General features: G+C 43.5%; 3 protein-coding genes across 3 annotated transcripts; 1 reads left to right on the forward strand and 2 right to left on the reverse strand.

The window, feature by feature from the left end:
* Positions 1–590: 590 nt before the first annotated feature.
* EAF01_010742 (uncharacterized protein) lies at positions 591–1,736 on the forward strand (the record flags this gene model as incomplete). The annotated part of the gene is made up of 1 exon (XM_038918999.1): positions 591–1,736. One exon carries the CDS (start codon positions 591–593, stop codon positions 1,734–1,736), a length of 1,146 nt encoding a protein of 381 aa, XP_038765702.1.
* Positions 1,737–3,117: 1,381 nt separating this feature from the next.
* On the reverse strand, positions 3,118–6,774 carry EAF01_010743 (uncharacterized protein; the record flags this gene model as incomplete). Its single annotated transcript, XM_038919000.1, has 1 exon — positions 3,118–6,774. One exon carries the CDS (start codon positions 6,772–6,774, stop codon positions 3,118–3,120), a length of 3,657 nt encoding a protein of 1,218 aa, XP_038765703.1.
* Positions 6,775–7,657: 883 nt separating this feature from the next.
* Positions 7,658–11,318, reverse strand: EAF01_010744 (uncharacterized protein). Its single transcript, XM_038919001.1, has 4 exons — positions 9,737–11,318; positions 9,495–9,622; positions 8,682–9,410; positions 7,658–8,627 (listed from the first exon to the last, which is right to left on the reverse strand). Exons 1-4 carry the CDS (start codon positions 10,500–10,502, stop codon positions 8,013–8,015), a joined length of 2,238 nt encoding a protein of 745 aa, XP_038765704.1. The 5' UTR covers positions 10,503–11,318; the 3' UTR covers positions 7,658–8,012.
* Positions 11,319–12,241: the final 923 nt, after the last annotated feature.

Here is a 12,241-nt window from a genome sequence, read left to right on the forward strand (position 1 = left end):
TATTTCCGAATCCTTTCAAAACGAAATCAAAGAAAATAGTAAAATTTATGCAAGTTTACTACTCGCGGATCTTTGGGCTCTCCAAGAGAGCTGCAATAGCAAGATTGGGATTGACAGTATTTTTGAACTCATCCCACAGTCACATATAATCCTATCCCGAAAACAATACTCTTGTAAATCTCATTTTTTTTATAGTCATTACATCCTACTCATTGATTTTCCATTATGAGCAACTCTATCTCGAGTAATAGAGTATCAAAGCCCATGATTAATGTATATTTATAACATTTATCTATGAATATATCTTTTTGTTCTCTTTTCGAGTCATATTGGCGTATGAATTTACACTTTTTGCATCTTTCGAATCATCTTAGAAGCACATTTTCAACACTTTTCCAGATCCCAAATGTGCTTATAAGCGCTGAGATCTCTTCTCGTGGGAGCACTTTCTGCAGACTTTACATCCACATCTATTCTTGCTTCTACTTTTACATTTAAGTTTACATGGGCATCAGAAAGGTGTTATTTGTAACGAAAAACCACAGAAAAAACTCCTACATCAAGCTCTTGTATTCTTCAAATCGGAAGCTATGTCGAAACGACACAATTCAAAAGACGATGCGAGACATCGTGGCAGAGATGAGGCATCTCGTGGTCGTGACCGTGGTGCCGGAAGAACTTCTCGTGGAACTTCGCGAAGAGAACCTTCACAGAGCTCATCTTCCACAACACAAGCTCGTAGTGGTGACGGAAGGTCTCAGCGTAGGTCAACGCGAAGAGAAGCCTCAGGGTCGGTCTCGCGATTTCAGTCATTCGGGCCTGCAGCCGGAATGGCGAGCATGAGCATGTTGTGTTCAGAATTTACGCCCCCAGTTGCACCAATATTAGATTCTGAACTAGCTATGAGAGACAGAGAATATTGTGGAATCTGTGGTGAATACAGGGAAGCACCGTCTCTTGAGGAGTGGTGGAAAAGGATACATTTTGAAGATAGCCCGGATTGTCTCACAGCTTATCGGGAAGGAAAATGTCCGGTGGAGAGGTCCGATGATCAAATCAAAGCCGAAGATGCCGAGGGCGAAGCTTTTCGTGAGAAAATTAACTGGGTCGGCCCGGAAAATACAGAAAACCCAGCCCAACCTCATGCTCCTCAAACGACTGATACCAGTGCCTGGAGCCAGGGAGCATCCCAGCCTTCAGCCCAGCCGCAGATCGCCAACCCCACTTATTCCGATCCCCAAAGGAATAATCTCTCCACCGTCTATAGTCCATCTGCTGGCTACGCTGCCCCTACAGTCCAGACTGGTAATACTGGCTACGTGCCTTCAAGCTATGCTTCCCAGCCTGCGCCTCACTACTCCGGCAATACCTGCTACATCCCTCCTGGCTCTATGCTCCCTCCTCCACTCCCCTCTCACCGCAGCAATACCGCCTATACTAGCTATACCGCTCCTACTAGACGGATCCCTACTGGCTTGAGCCCTCCTGGCTGTACTCCAGCTACCGGCTATCCTCTGCCTCCCGTTCACTACACCTCTTCTGATATTCCCTACGACACCCACCAACTAGCTCCATACCATCCTTCAATTAATGACCCATATCCAAGCGAGCAATACGCCTCGACAACTAGCAGCGCACGGCAAGTTATTGGCCAGCATGGTAGCAGTCATCACGGTAGCAGTGGTCATAGCCATAGTCATGGAAGTAGTGGTCATGGTAACCATACCAAAGAATAAGATATATGTTTGGGTATCGCTTGGGGGTTCTTACATTTCCTTACATTCGTGCCCAAGCATCTCCTTACATCTACCAAAACTATTTGTCTAAATATATTTAATACACTTCATTTGTTCCGAACCTTCAAATTTAGAAACTTCAATAGATTACATTACATTAGATTAGATTAGATCAGATCAGAGTTAATACTAATACACCTGCCTGCTTTTACCTATTTTACCAGTCCCAGTACCTGTGAATACTCATCCAATCCTCAAGAAATCCATAAGCTACAAATATCAGATGATTTCATAACGCAATACCAATCCATATCTAAGTAAACGAATTACAGCCTCAAATTTCTTAGGTATAATTATAACAGAGTATGTTTCTCTTATGATACACTTGCTCCCCATCCCCATCCCTCAACACTCATCTAGTCCCCCCCTCGCTTAATCACCCACGAGAGCCACCTCACCAACACAATCCCAAAACTCAACAACATTTTTCCAACTCCGTCAAAATAGAGTAGTTTTGACAGAGTAGATAATCACCTAACACCTAATCCATCCATCAATCAAGCTGTCCCTTAGTCCCTTACTCTCCACCCTCGATCGAGATTCGAAACGCTAAAAACGAAGTATACAATTCGTCTATTTTTCAACAATACATCAACACTACACAAGATGAATGAAAATTCTATTTTTGAATAAAAAATCAGTAAGAGGGAGAATGATAGTAAGAGTAATAAGGAAAGTGATAGTAATAGCCGAATCTAACTCATACCCCTCCCTCCTCCTCCCTCTTTTCCTAACCCTAAGAATTCAGTAAACACTCACTCTCACCCTCACCCTCCACAAAAAAAAAAAAAAAAAGGTCATAAACCATCACTCACATCAGCAGTCCCCCTCTACAAGAAAGTAACCATCCCACACACACACAAAATAAAACCCAAAGTGAAGTAAGTATATCATTTATCATCTATCAACTATTAAACTATCCATCTAAGAACCTGCTTGATCCAGACTAATTTTCATCTTTCTCGTATATTTACTAGCTTGCCCCTTTACTTATCCCTTCGTCTCTCTATTCCTCCATTCAACTATTTGTGAATATATGCTCCAGCCAGATATATATCATAGCATATGACTATGTACCAGCGCGATGCCATGCAGATAGCAACTCGAGAAACTCAATGCTCGTTCCCTGTGCAAATAAATGATCCCACCAATCAAACTCCACGCCCAAGGTATCAAGACAAAGAAAAAGAACCGTAAATAGAGTCTCCCCCTGAAAAAAGAAAATAAAGAGAAAAGGTTATTTCATCATCTGTAGAATTTCCCCCCACACTATGAATAAAACTGCAAAACCAATCAGGAAAGCCAATTCAATAAACAGCAATCAAGCAATCAATTGTGGCATATCCTTTCCCTCCGGCTTCGCACTTCCCTCTTCAACCACAACCTGTCTCTCATCATGTCCTGTTTCCGGATGAACCTCTTCCTCTTCCTCATCGTTTCCATCAATCCCCTGTTGTCTCCTAATTTTATCTTCCTCCAATTCCGCTGCAACTCCTTTCCTAGGTCTTTCCGCGTTCTCCAATTCCTTCTTCTGTCTTTTGAATACCGCCTTAACACCCCCTCTATCCCCTTTCTTCTTCGCCTGTACTGCTCTCTCCGCAGCTCCGACCCCCTCAAACGCTCCGTTTGAACGCCACGTCCTACGTTCTCGCATAACCTTCAATTTCCCCTTCAATCCTATTCCCCCGTCGCGTTTTTTCTCATCCATCAATTTCCATACTTCTTGTATGACATTCCATCCATGCGTAACTCTCTCTTCAGTCCCCTTTCTCCCATTTGAATCTCCATCGAGTAAGTTTATATCTCGTTGCCCCTGGAGAATTCTCGCTCTTCGGATAAACGCTGTGGGTTGTTTGTTCTTCATCATTTCTTTATGGACACCTTTTAATGTATATCCGAAAGGCCCAACGATGGCGCTAATATCCTTCAACACGAAACCCGTTAGACCCATTCCTACACCCTTTACAAACCCTAATGCGCCGTGATCTCTAGCTCCGGTATATGGTTGTACTACTAATCCAGTAACGCCATCGTAAATGCCAAAGATGAATTCTTCTCCGGCAGCCTTCAATCCACTCTTCATACCCGTGATTCTTGTTGGTCTTCTTACGGTCGTGTCTCCATATAAACGAGGGGCATTATGGAAACCTTGAGCGAGAGCAAGTGCTAGATCCATGGGCGCACGAGCTACTGCTTCCGCTGTTTCACCAAAACCATGCCCGATATCTTTAACAACTTCTTCGGCTTCGTTATGTATGGGGTCGGAGGAGAGCATGGATTGATTATCGATGTTATTTTTGGGCCGTGAATTTTTTTGTTCCTCGCGATTAGCTTGACTGTATTGGCGAGTCGGTTCACCGCTTGTAGTATGATTTGCCATACCAGCATCACATGGAGAATTCATGGCAGCCTCAGGGCTGGTATCGTGTGTTTCCGTTGCTGAATCCATATTTCCAGTCTCTTTGGATGGGTTAGCGATTTCATCTTGATGACTCTCTTCTTGTATCGTTTGATTGTTAAGCGTAGAAGTATTCGAGGTATTGATATTCTCTTGAGAACCAGGTTTCTTTTCAACAAGAGTGGTGCCACTTCCACTTCTCCGTGTATCTTCCGATTTCCTCTTCTTTTTCTCTTCATGCATACTTCTTTTCTTGATAGTCTTTCTGACCTTAAAGGGTATACTACCTACACCAGCAGCAATCCCCGTAACAGTACCTGTAACAGCTGTTGTAACACCGCTAATAGGTTCGCCTGGTCCTTCGAAATCATTCCATTCATGATGTCTAATGAGTCTCAACTGTTTCCAAGTGATTTTCTTCCTTTCCACTAACAATTCAGCAGCCAATGCGCTCAATCGTAAATTGGTCCCTTTCATGGTCCAAACCGCCACTCGATCTTCCAAAATTGAACAGCGCATAGAATGTTCGCCTCGGAGCGTAAGACTTCGATGAAATGACTTTACTGCATTCTGTGCACCGTCACCTTCAGCTTCAATATCCTTGGCGATCTTCTCTACCGCTTCTCTAGCTTCGTCCGACAAACACTGCTTGATACCTTCTGCTAATTTATCAGCTGTCAATTCCTTGTAGGGAACAGGATCTGCTCCAGCCCCTGCAGTACCAATCATAGATCCCCAGAACTGTTGATCGCCGAAGAATGGAACAATCATAGTCGGTTTTCCACACTTAAGGCCTATCGCAGTCGTTCCAGCACCGCCATGATGCACCACCGCCTTGACTTTGGGAAAAAGCCAATCATGCGGTGTATTATCGAGCATGAACACATTCTCTGGCGTATTTTCATCACCAAGGCCACCCCATCCTTTTGAAACTAATGCTCTCACTCCAGCTTTTTTCACAGCTTCAAAGATCATCTCGGTAAATCTGTCAGGATCATCAACAACAATAGAACCAAACCCAATATAGATTGGTGGCTCTCCATCATCAAGAAACTTGACAAGATCGTCCGGTGGTGTGAATTTATTGGCTAGATCAAGGAAAACAAAACCAGCAATATCAATTTCTGGTCCCCAATCTTTGGGTTTGGGCACGAGGCCCGGTGACCACAAGTATGTATATGGAACTTTGAGACGATAAAGTTGGCCTGGAGCCCATAACGTTGATACCGGTTCTAGACCCAAAGTCTTGACTCTGAAATTATTGACTAGATCACCTAATCCTTGCCAAGTCATCATTTCCACCAACGGATAGGACATAAAATTCGTATAACCTGGATCGACATTTGTTTTCTTGATGTTTGCCAAAGGATGTGGAAATGCTTGCGTTGGAGTATATGGGAATGTAAACATGAGATGTAGAGGAATGCCTAGTCGTTCCGCGCAATGAATGTGTGCAAAACATGGAGGGTTTGCTATAATAGCATCTGCAACAAATGGCGCCTTATGTCCCATCATTTTGAGATTTGTGACATCCCTTTCCTCGTCTGTTGCATTAATGCAAGCTCGCCAGAAACCTTCAAACATTTCAGCCATTTGCTCTCTTCGCCTTCCTACTTCTCCTTTCTTGAGAGTATCCATTGTCGGTATCATTCCTGGATTTTTGACCATAAATGCCATGAGCTCTGCAGGGTCTCCTCCAACCGAGAAAAATTCCAGCCCAGAATCGTTCTGCACGAAATCTCTGAAGGCGGGATGGGTTGCTATTCGTACTCTATGCCCATACTCCTTCAAATTCTTTCCCAGCTTTAGAAATGGTTGAATATCGCCACGACTACCAATAACCATCACAACAATATTCAACCTCGGCCTGGGTATATTTGAAGTGACTACTTCTTCCGCTGAAGATTTTGAGAGTTTTCCTCGTTGACGTCGGGCAAGGTTGGCTTCTGGTGTTTCGCCCGTCATGTCATCATGTCCTGCATTGTTGAAGAAAGTGGCGCCCAGTGCTTTTGCGAGATATCCTCGATTACTTGTCTCATTGAAACTGATGTTTAGTCGTCCATCTCTCTTCGATACCTTTCCCCTAGTACTGTAATCATCATTTCCAACCCGGAATTTGTTATATTGTTTCCTGCCACCCGTATCGACCGCGTTCTTCTTTCCCGGTATATAGCTTCTCTTTTTCTTCTCCGCTGGAATATCTTCCTCGTCCTCACTGCTACTGCTACTACTACTACTACTACTACTACTACTACTACTTGTAGATCCGTCGTCTTTGTAATCGGGACCTCTACTCCAAATTGCTTCATTCAACAATGACGTATTTGTTTCTCCTCTTTTGTAAGCTGGTGCCAGCAGAGATGATTTCGTGGTCGCTCGCGGCCTTTCGGTCTGCAATACTTTCGCAGGTGCAAGGTTAGGTCGTTTTTCCTCTTCTTGTTTGACGTTATGTGTAATATTCGTAGCAGGAAAATCTGTTCCGGTGGCGGACAATGATCTCGATTTCTGTGGAATTTGTGCAGGTCCATCTGCAATTGTCGGCCGACCATTAGCAGTCATCTCTGTCGATGCTCCCGACATGATATTATGTATTCAACATTAGAGACATAAAAGAATTTGTGATGATGATGATGATGATGATGATGAAGAAATAGAAAATCTTCGCCAGATTCAATTTGCCATTGACAAATATAAATTGACAATAGCACAGAACAAAGTAAAATGGTATCAAGGAAGAGGTGAACGACTTCGCAGCGAAGAGACGAGACTCTAGATATGAGATGTGTAACTGAGGTGCTCGATTGAATACCAGTAGCAAGTGAAACACCTTCTTTATTCCGATATCAACCTCAAAAATTTCAGTAGAGACAGTTGACCTTAGTTCAATTACTTGACATTCAAGAAGAATTGGGAGTAAATGGTCCGCGCTTGGAATTTGAATCTTTCTTGATAAAGTTTACCTTGGCTCACCTTGGTTTACCTCTACTGACCTAAATTTCCTGTGCCGGATCCAAACCAAGTTAGATCTCAACACATAAATTCCAGAAGTAGTATCGTGCAGGAGGTTATGATCCGCAGTGTGGCCTGTTAACCTCAAGAGTCGGGTTCCTCAAGTTCCTCAGCATAGAAAGGGAGAGAAAAAGTTGCCATCGTCATAGTAATATATTCCCTACAAAATAAGATCTGCACTAAGCCACTTTCGGTTTCAGCCACAACCTTGATTTGACTCCTTGTCCTTGAAAAAGTCCCGGTATGGTATGGTACGTGGAACGAAAACACTTTCTCGTCCGTAAGAAACGTCATACATACATGTTGATTCAACTACCGGCATTTAAGGTTGCAGCAATGAATCAATGAATCCAATCCAATAAGGGATTAGAATCTAGAACGCTTTTGGATCATCTTCATTTGGTTCCTTTATATCCTCAGATACCTAGGCAGGTAGTTTTCTAACGCAATGATGATATTCCCATTGTAAGTGACCTACGCTTCCAACACTTCTAATAATATAAAGCTTTAAAAGATACTCTCAATTCGTAACTCTACATTGTTTCAGTCTATTCGTTAGCCACATAATAACATTACCTAACAGAACGCGCATGTACATACACGCACCTCTTTCCCGACTATAATAAACCATATTTATCTAGCGTTACTCACCCTCGCATTCATAAGGTTGTTTGTTAGGTAATGATTCTACTACTCCATATTGTCAAAACACTCCCTCGTCAAATACCAATATTAACATTGTTTGCCATGAGCACAACCCACAACAAAGTAACCCTAACAAGGCTCCCTTGAATCCCATAAATCTCATCTTATTCATCATCCTCTAACCTTCCTTCATCACTTCGAGTCTGCCAATTCCTCATCTCAGCATTACGAGCTCTAACTCCATCAATCCAACTCTGTTCATCATCACCATTTTCCCTCCCACCATAGAGACCTCGAAAACCATCATCTGACATTCCTGCTGGCGAACCTGACCTCTGTCTCGTCCGTCTCGCATCAGTCACATACATCCATCTTTGGCTGGAATCTTGATGGAAAGAGTCGCTGGGTCGAACTGGAGTTGATGCTCCGTGCTCGGTAAGGAAGTTTCTCAATCGACCCATGGATCTAGTTGTGGGTGCAGTGTAAGATGGATGATAACGAGATTGATGTCGAGCTTCGGGTAAGTGGGCTGGGGTCTGAGGTTGAGATGCTGCAGGAAGAGAATCATTGTACACCGAGTATCCCCTGGATGGAGTATATGTTCGGGGACCTGTATCACTGTCTCTTCTTGGAGTTGGCTGTGGTCGCGTGAGACGTCGACGTGGCGATGGAGAAGGTGAAGGAGGAGGGGAATTGCGTGAGGGTGAGCGGGAACTGGGACTCGAAAACAAGCGTGCAGCAGCTCTGACAATAGGATTCAATCGTCGACGCCCAACGGACTATTGCGCAAGGAAGGTTAGAAGAGGTGAAAGTATAGAATCAAGCAAACTTACAGGTGGGCTTGATGCTTGCCTCTCATCATGCTCTCGGATTAGTTGACTAATAACGGAGCTTGAGACAGAGATCTTCCTGGAAGGACTGCCTGAAGGGCCACCCGAAGAACTCCTAACAATGCTGGTGGGTGAAGTTTTGCTTTGATATGCATCTGATGGGGAGCTTGGGCTTGATGCTGCCCTTGAATCCGACCTGGAAACAGTTGAGAATGGTGGTGGTAAATGTAATTCTCTGGAACGACGAACGGAAATGGCTGTTGATATTATTGATTGCTCTGCAATTGAGACAAGACTGTGGGGATCCATTTCTTCATCGCCAGTGGGCTCATAAGTATTTGTCTTTCTTTCAAACTCTTGTGATTGTATTAATACCTCTCGGTCTGACGGAGGATGCTCTTGACTACGAACGGAACTTGAAAATGAAGGTATTCGAGAACTCTGTAAAGAACTTCCACGCAATTCTTGACGAAGATTGAGGCTTTCCGATGGCCGTGGTCGACTATCGGTTGTAGATGAAGATAGAGCTCTCTCTTGTTCGTAAGCGACACTAGATCTTTCCGAATCATCAAATGAAAAGCTGTTCGTTTGGTGCCTCAATGTGCGAGGTTGACGTGTAGATTGAACATGAGGGCTAGGTCCAGGGCGTCGGGCTGGTTGCGCAAACAGAAACCCTGGAGTATTGTGCGAAGCTATGCGAGACACAACTCTAGGGGTCAAACTAGCTGTAGTCTACAATGTTAGAGAGTTAGTAATGAATCTCAGAAAGACATCTAAAAGCAATCAAACAGATTTGATGGTGAAGGGTGTACTTACATGTCGCTCTGGTGAACTTGATGCATTTTGTGCCAAGAATAAAGGTGAGCGTGGTAATCTTGTACGAGCTTGTAGTCTCTGTGCTGCCGGTGCTTGAATGTGAGGAGTTGTCGAAGCATCCTCTGGTTCTAAGATATATTAGTGATCTTGCTATGTTTTGATCAAACTAATGATTTAATGAATATTCAATATTCAAAGCTTTTGCGTGATGATGCTGGTTGTCTTGTAGAGTACAATCTTACCGAAAGGTGAAGATCCTCGACTCTGGTCACTTTCTTGCTGACTAGGGCTTTCAACAAACCCGCCGTAGTCGAAGTTGTCTTTGGAAGGGGAAGAGAGCCGCCTAACACCGGAGTTCTCGAAAGATTCATCGCCCGCTTCAAGCTCTACCGACTCTTGGCTACTTTGGGTCTCCGGCATCTCAAATACCTTTCCACGCCTCGCATCTAGCCATTCTTCGAATGTCTCCGACTTTCTGACATTGTACATCTCGGGAAGCTCCGCTTCGAACGAAGAGCCATCTACAAATTGATGATTTGTAATTGTACCATCAGAAGAGCGAGGTGATGGGTTTTCCCATTCCGAAACATCAGAATCCTGAGCATGAGAGGGAGCATGAGCAGGCATTTGTATAACACATTCCAATGGAAGAGGAGATGCAAGTCTCGGGGTGTTGTGACTCTGAACCGGTCCTTGATTCGTTTGGTTTGTGAGATGACTTCCATCGGTGCTTGCTATTGTATCAGCAGATGGACCATAGATTCTGCTTCTGTGACTGATGGATCTAATTGGTAGAATAATCTGATGTTTGAAAGGCGCGGCTTGTGGATTCAGCTGCAACTTGGCCCGACGTTTTGTGCGTCTGTCGTAGTCCTTAATGTCACCCAAACCAATGGTTATGAGGGATGGAGGTAGTCGAATCATAACTATCTTGGTGACTGAACATGGGATTGAGAAGGGAGAAAGATTGACGTGCTGTGCAATCTTGACGAGAAGCCATTTGTTCATTTCGGGGAGAGATTGTGAAGGTGGTCCACCGGAAGGGGATCCGCCTGAAGAGGAAAGAACTATACACCCATCGTGAATGGAAGGATAACATGGATCAACTTTGGATCTCTCGAACCATTGTTTGATGAGAAGGAAAGAACAAACCAGAATAAAGCGATGCAAAATAACATATCTCCATTGGTAGCCCAATCTACTTAGATTCTAGGATAATAATGCTGTACGTACAAGTTGCAAGTAAGGATAAATAATGACATGACATGGCATATAGAGATTTCTGTGAAGGAGATTGTTCTGCATGACTAAAAGATGCATTCCCGAAGTGGCTTCTCAGAAGAAAGAGGAACAGGATTTTCTAGTTATTCGATGTCAGAACTCGGGAGATCCCAATGGTCAACGGAGGTTTAAAGGGTTTTTTGTGTGCTATTAATAGCCAACGTTTTCGAATCTATATCAAACAAGCTTGGTCAAATCAGCAATAAAGCATAAAGCATTGATTTAGTGAGATAAATCATCATCGCACGGAAGAACGATAGAGACGGTATATGAGAACAAGTTCGTGGTAGTTTGATTTTCATAAAGATAACAGGTGCATTGCTAGGTAATTAGCTACCTAGCTCGTAGTAATCAATGGTATGGAAGAAGTGGCTCGAAAGTGGTACCTGATTACCCGTGGACTACCTACCTAATAAGTATTTAACTTAACCTCGGGTGGCTTAAGGCGGCGTTCAATGCATATATATACACTGCAGGACAATAAAAGGAGCAGCACCTGGGCAGTCCTTTTTATGCGAGGAACAGATTTCGATGAATGAATAATGAATGTAAAATTGTTACACATGAGATGGTATGGTAGACTGACAATTATCGCAGGGACATCTCACAACCATCTCCAGAACATCTAAGATGACTAATTCGAGAGAGAACTGTGCTGGCAATATTCCACTGATATGTGACTACTGACCAACTACTCCGTACATGATGAATCCACACCCATCCATACAAAAGTATACGCATCTCCCTATCAGAAGGTGCTGTGATGTCTCTGATTTGATTGATGAATGCTCCCGTCTGTTCAAATAACAACGTATGCCCACCTAGGTATGTACCTCCATCCCCTAGTATCTTCACAAGCCATACATATGGTATACCGAATCTATGCAATTACCACCACCTGGCTTGTTCTAAAGTCTCCGCGTATTATTGTATTCGAGAACAAAGTAGCCAAATATAGCTCTTTCCTAATGATTATCCATCCCTCAGCCTCCCAATCCATCCGCACATATCCGTATGTCTATACGAACATCCATACGAACATCCATACGAAGTACTGTCTTCTCTGTCAACTTCTTCACCTAGAACTCGATACACTTGAGTATCTCTAACCTTCTTTCCACTCTCACTCACTTACTCACCCACTCACTCACTGCCTCACTACCTCACTACCTCACTGCCTCACTACCTCACTACCTCACTGCCTCACCCATCACTACAGCAGCGGTAGTCATTTGGAATCGATGGAACACCAGAAGATCTTTTGAGGTCTTCATTTCGTTTGTAATTAAATGTTAGTCGTCACTACTCACTCTCAAGTCCCAATTCGGATGAAGATTGGATTTAATATAATGAATCAATCATCCTTATTTTCCGGATCTCAGCCGTCCTGGAAGAGTGAGTTCAATGAAAACGAAGAGCAGCATAATGTATGTATAATCGCATGTATATCATATCATATTATACTA

Source organism: Botrytis porri (assembly GCF_014898465.1).
Source record: "Botrytis porri strain MUCL 3234 chromosome Unknown BPOR_017, whole genome shotgun sequence".
In the NCBI taxonomy this organism is placed as follows: Eukaryota; Fungi; Ascomycota; class Leotiomycetes; order Helotiales; family Sclerotiniaceae; genus Botrytis; species Botrytis porri.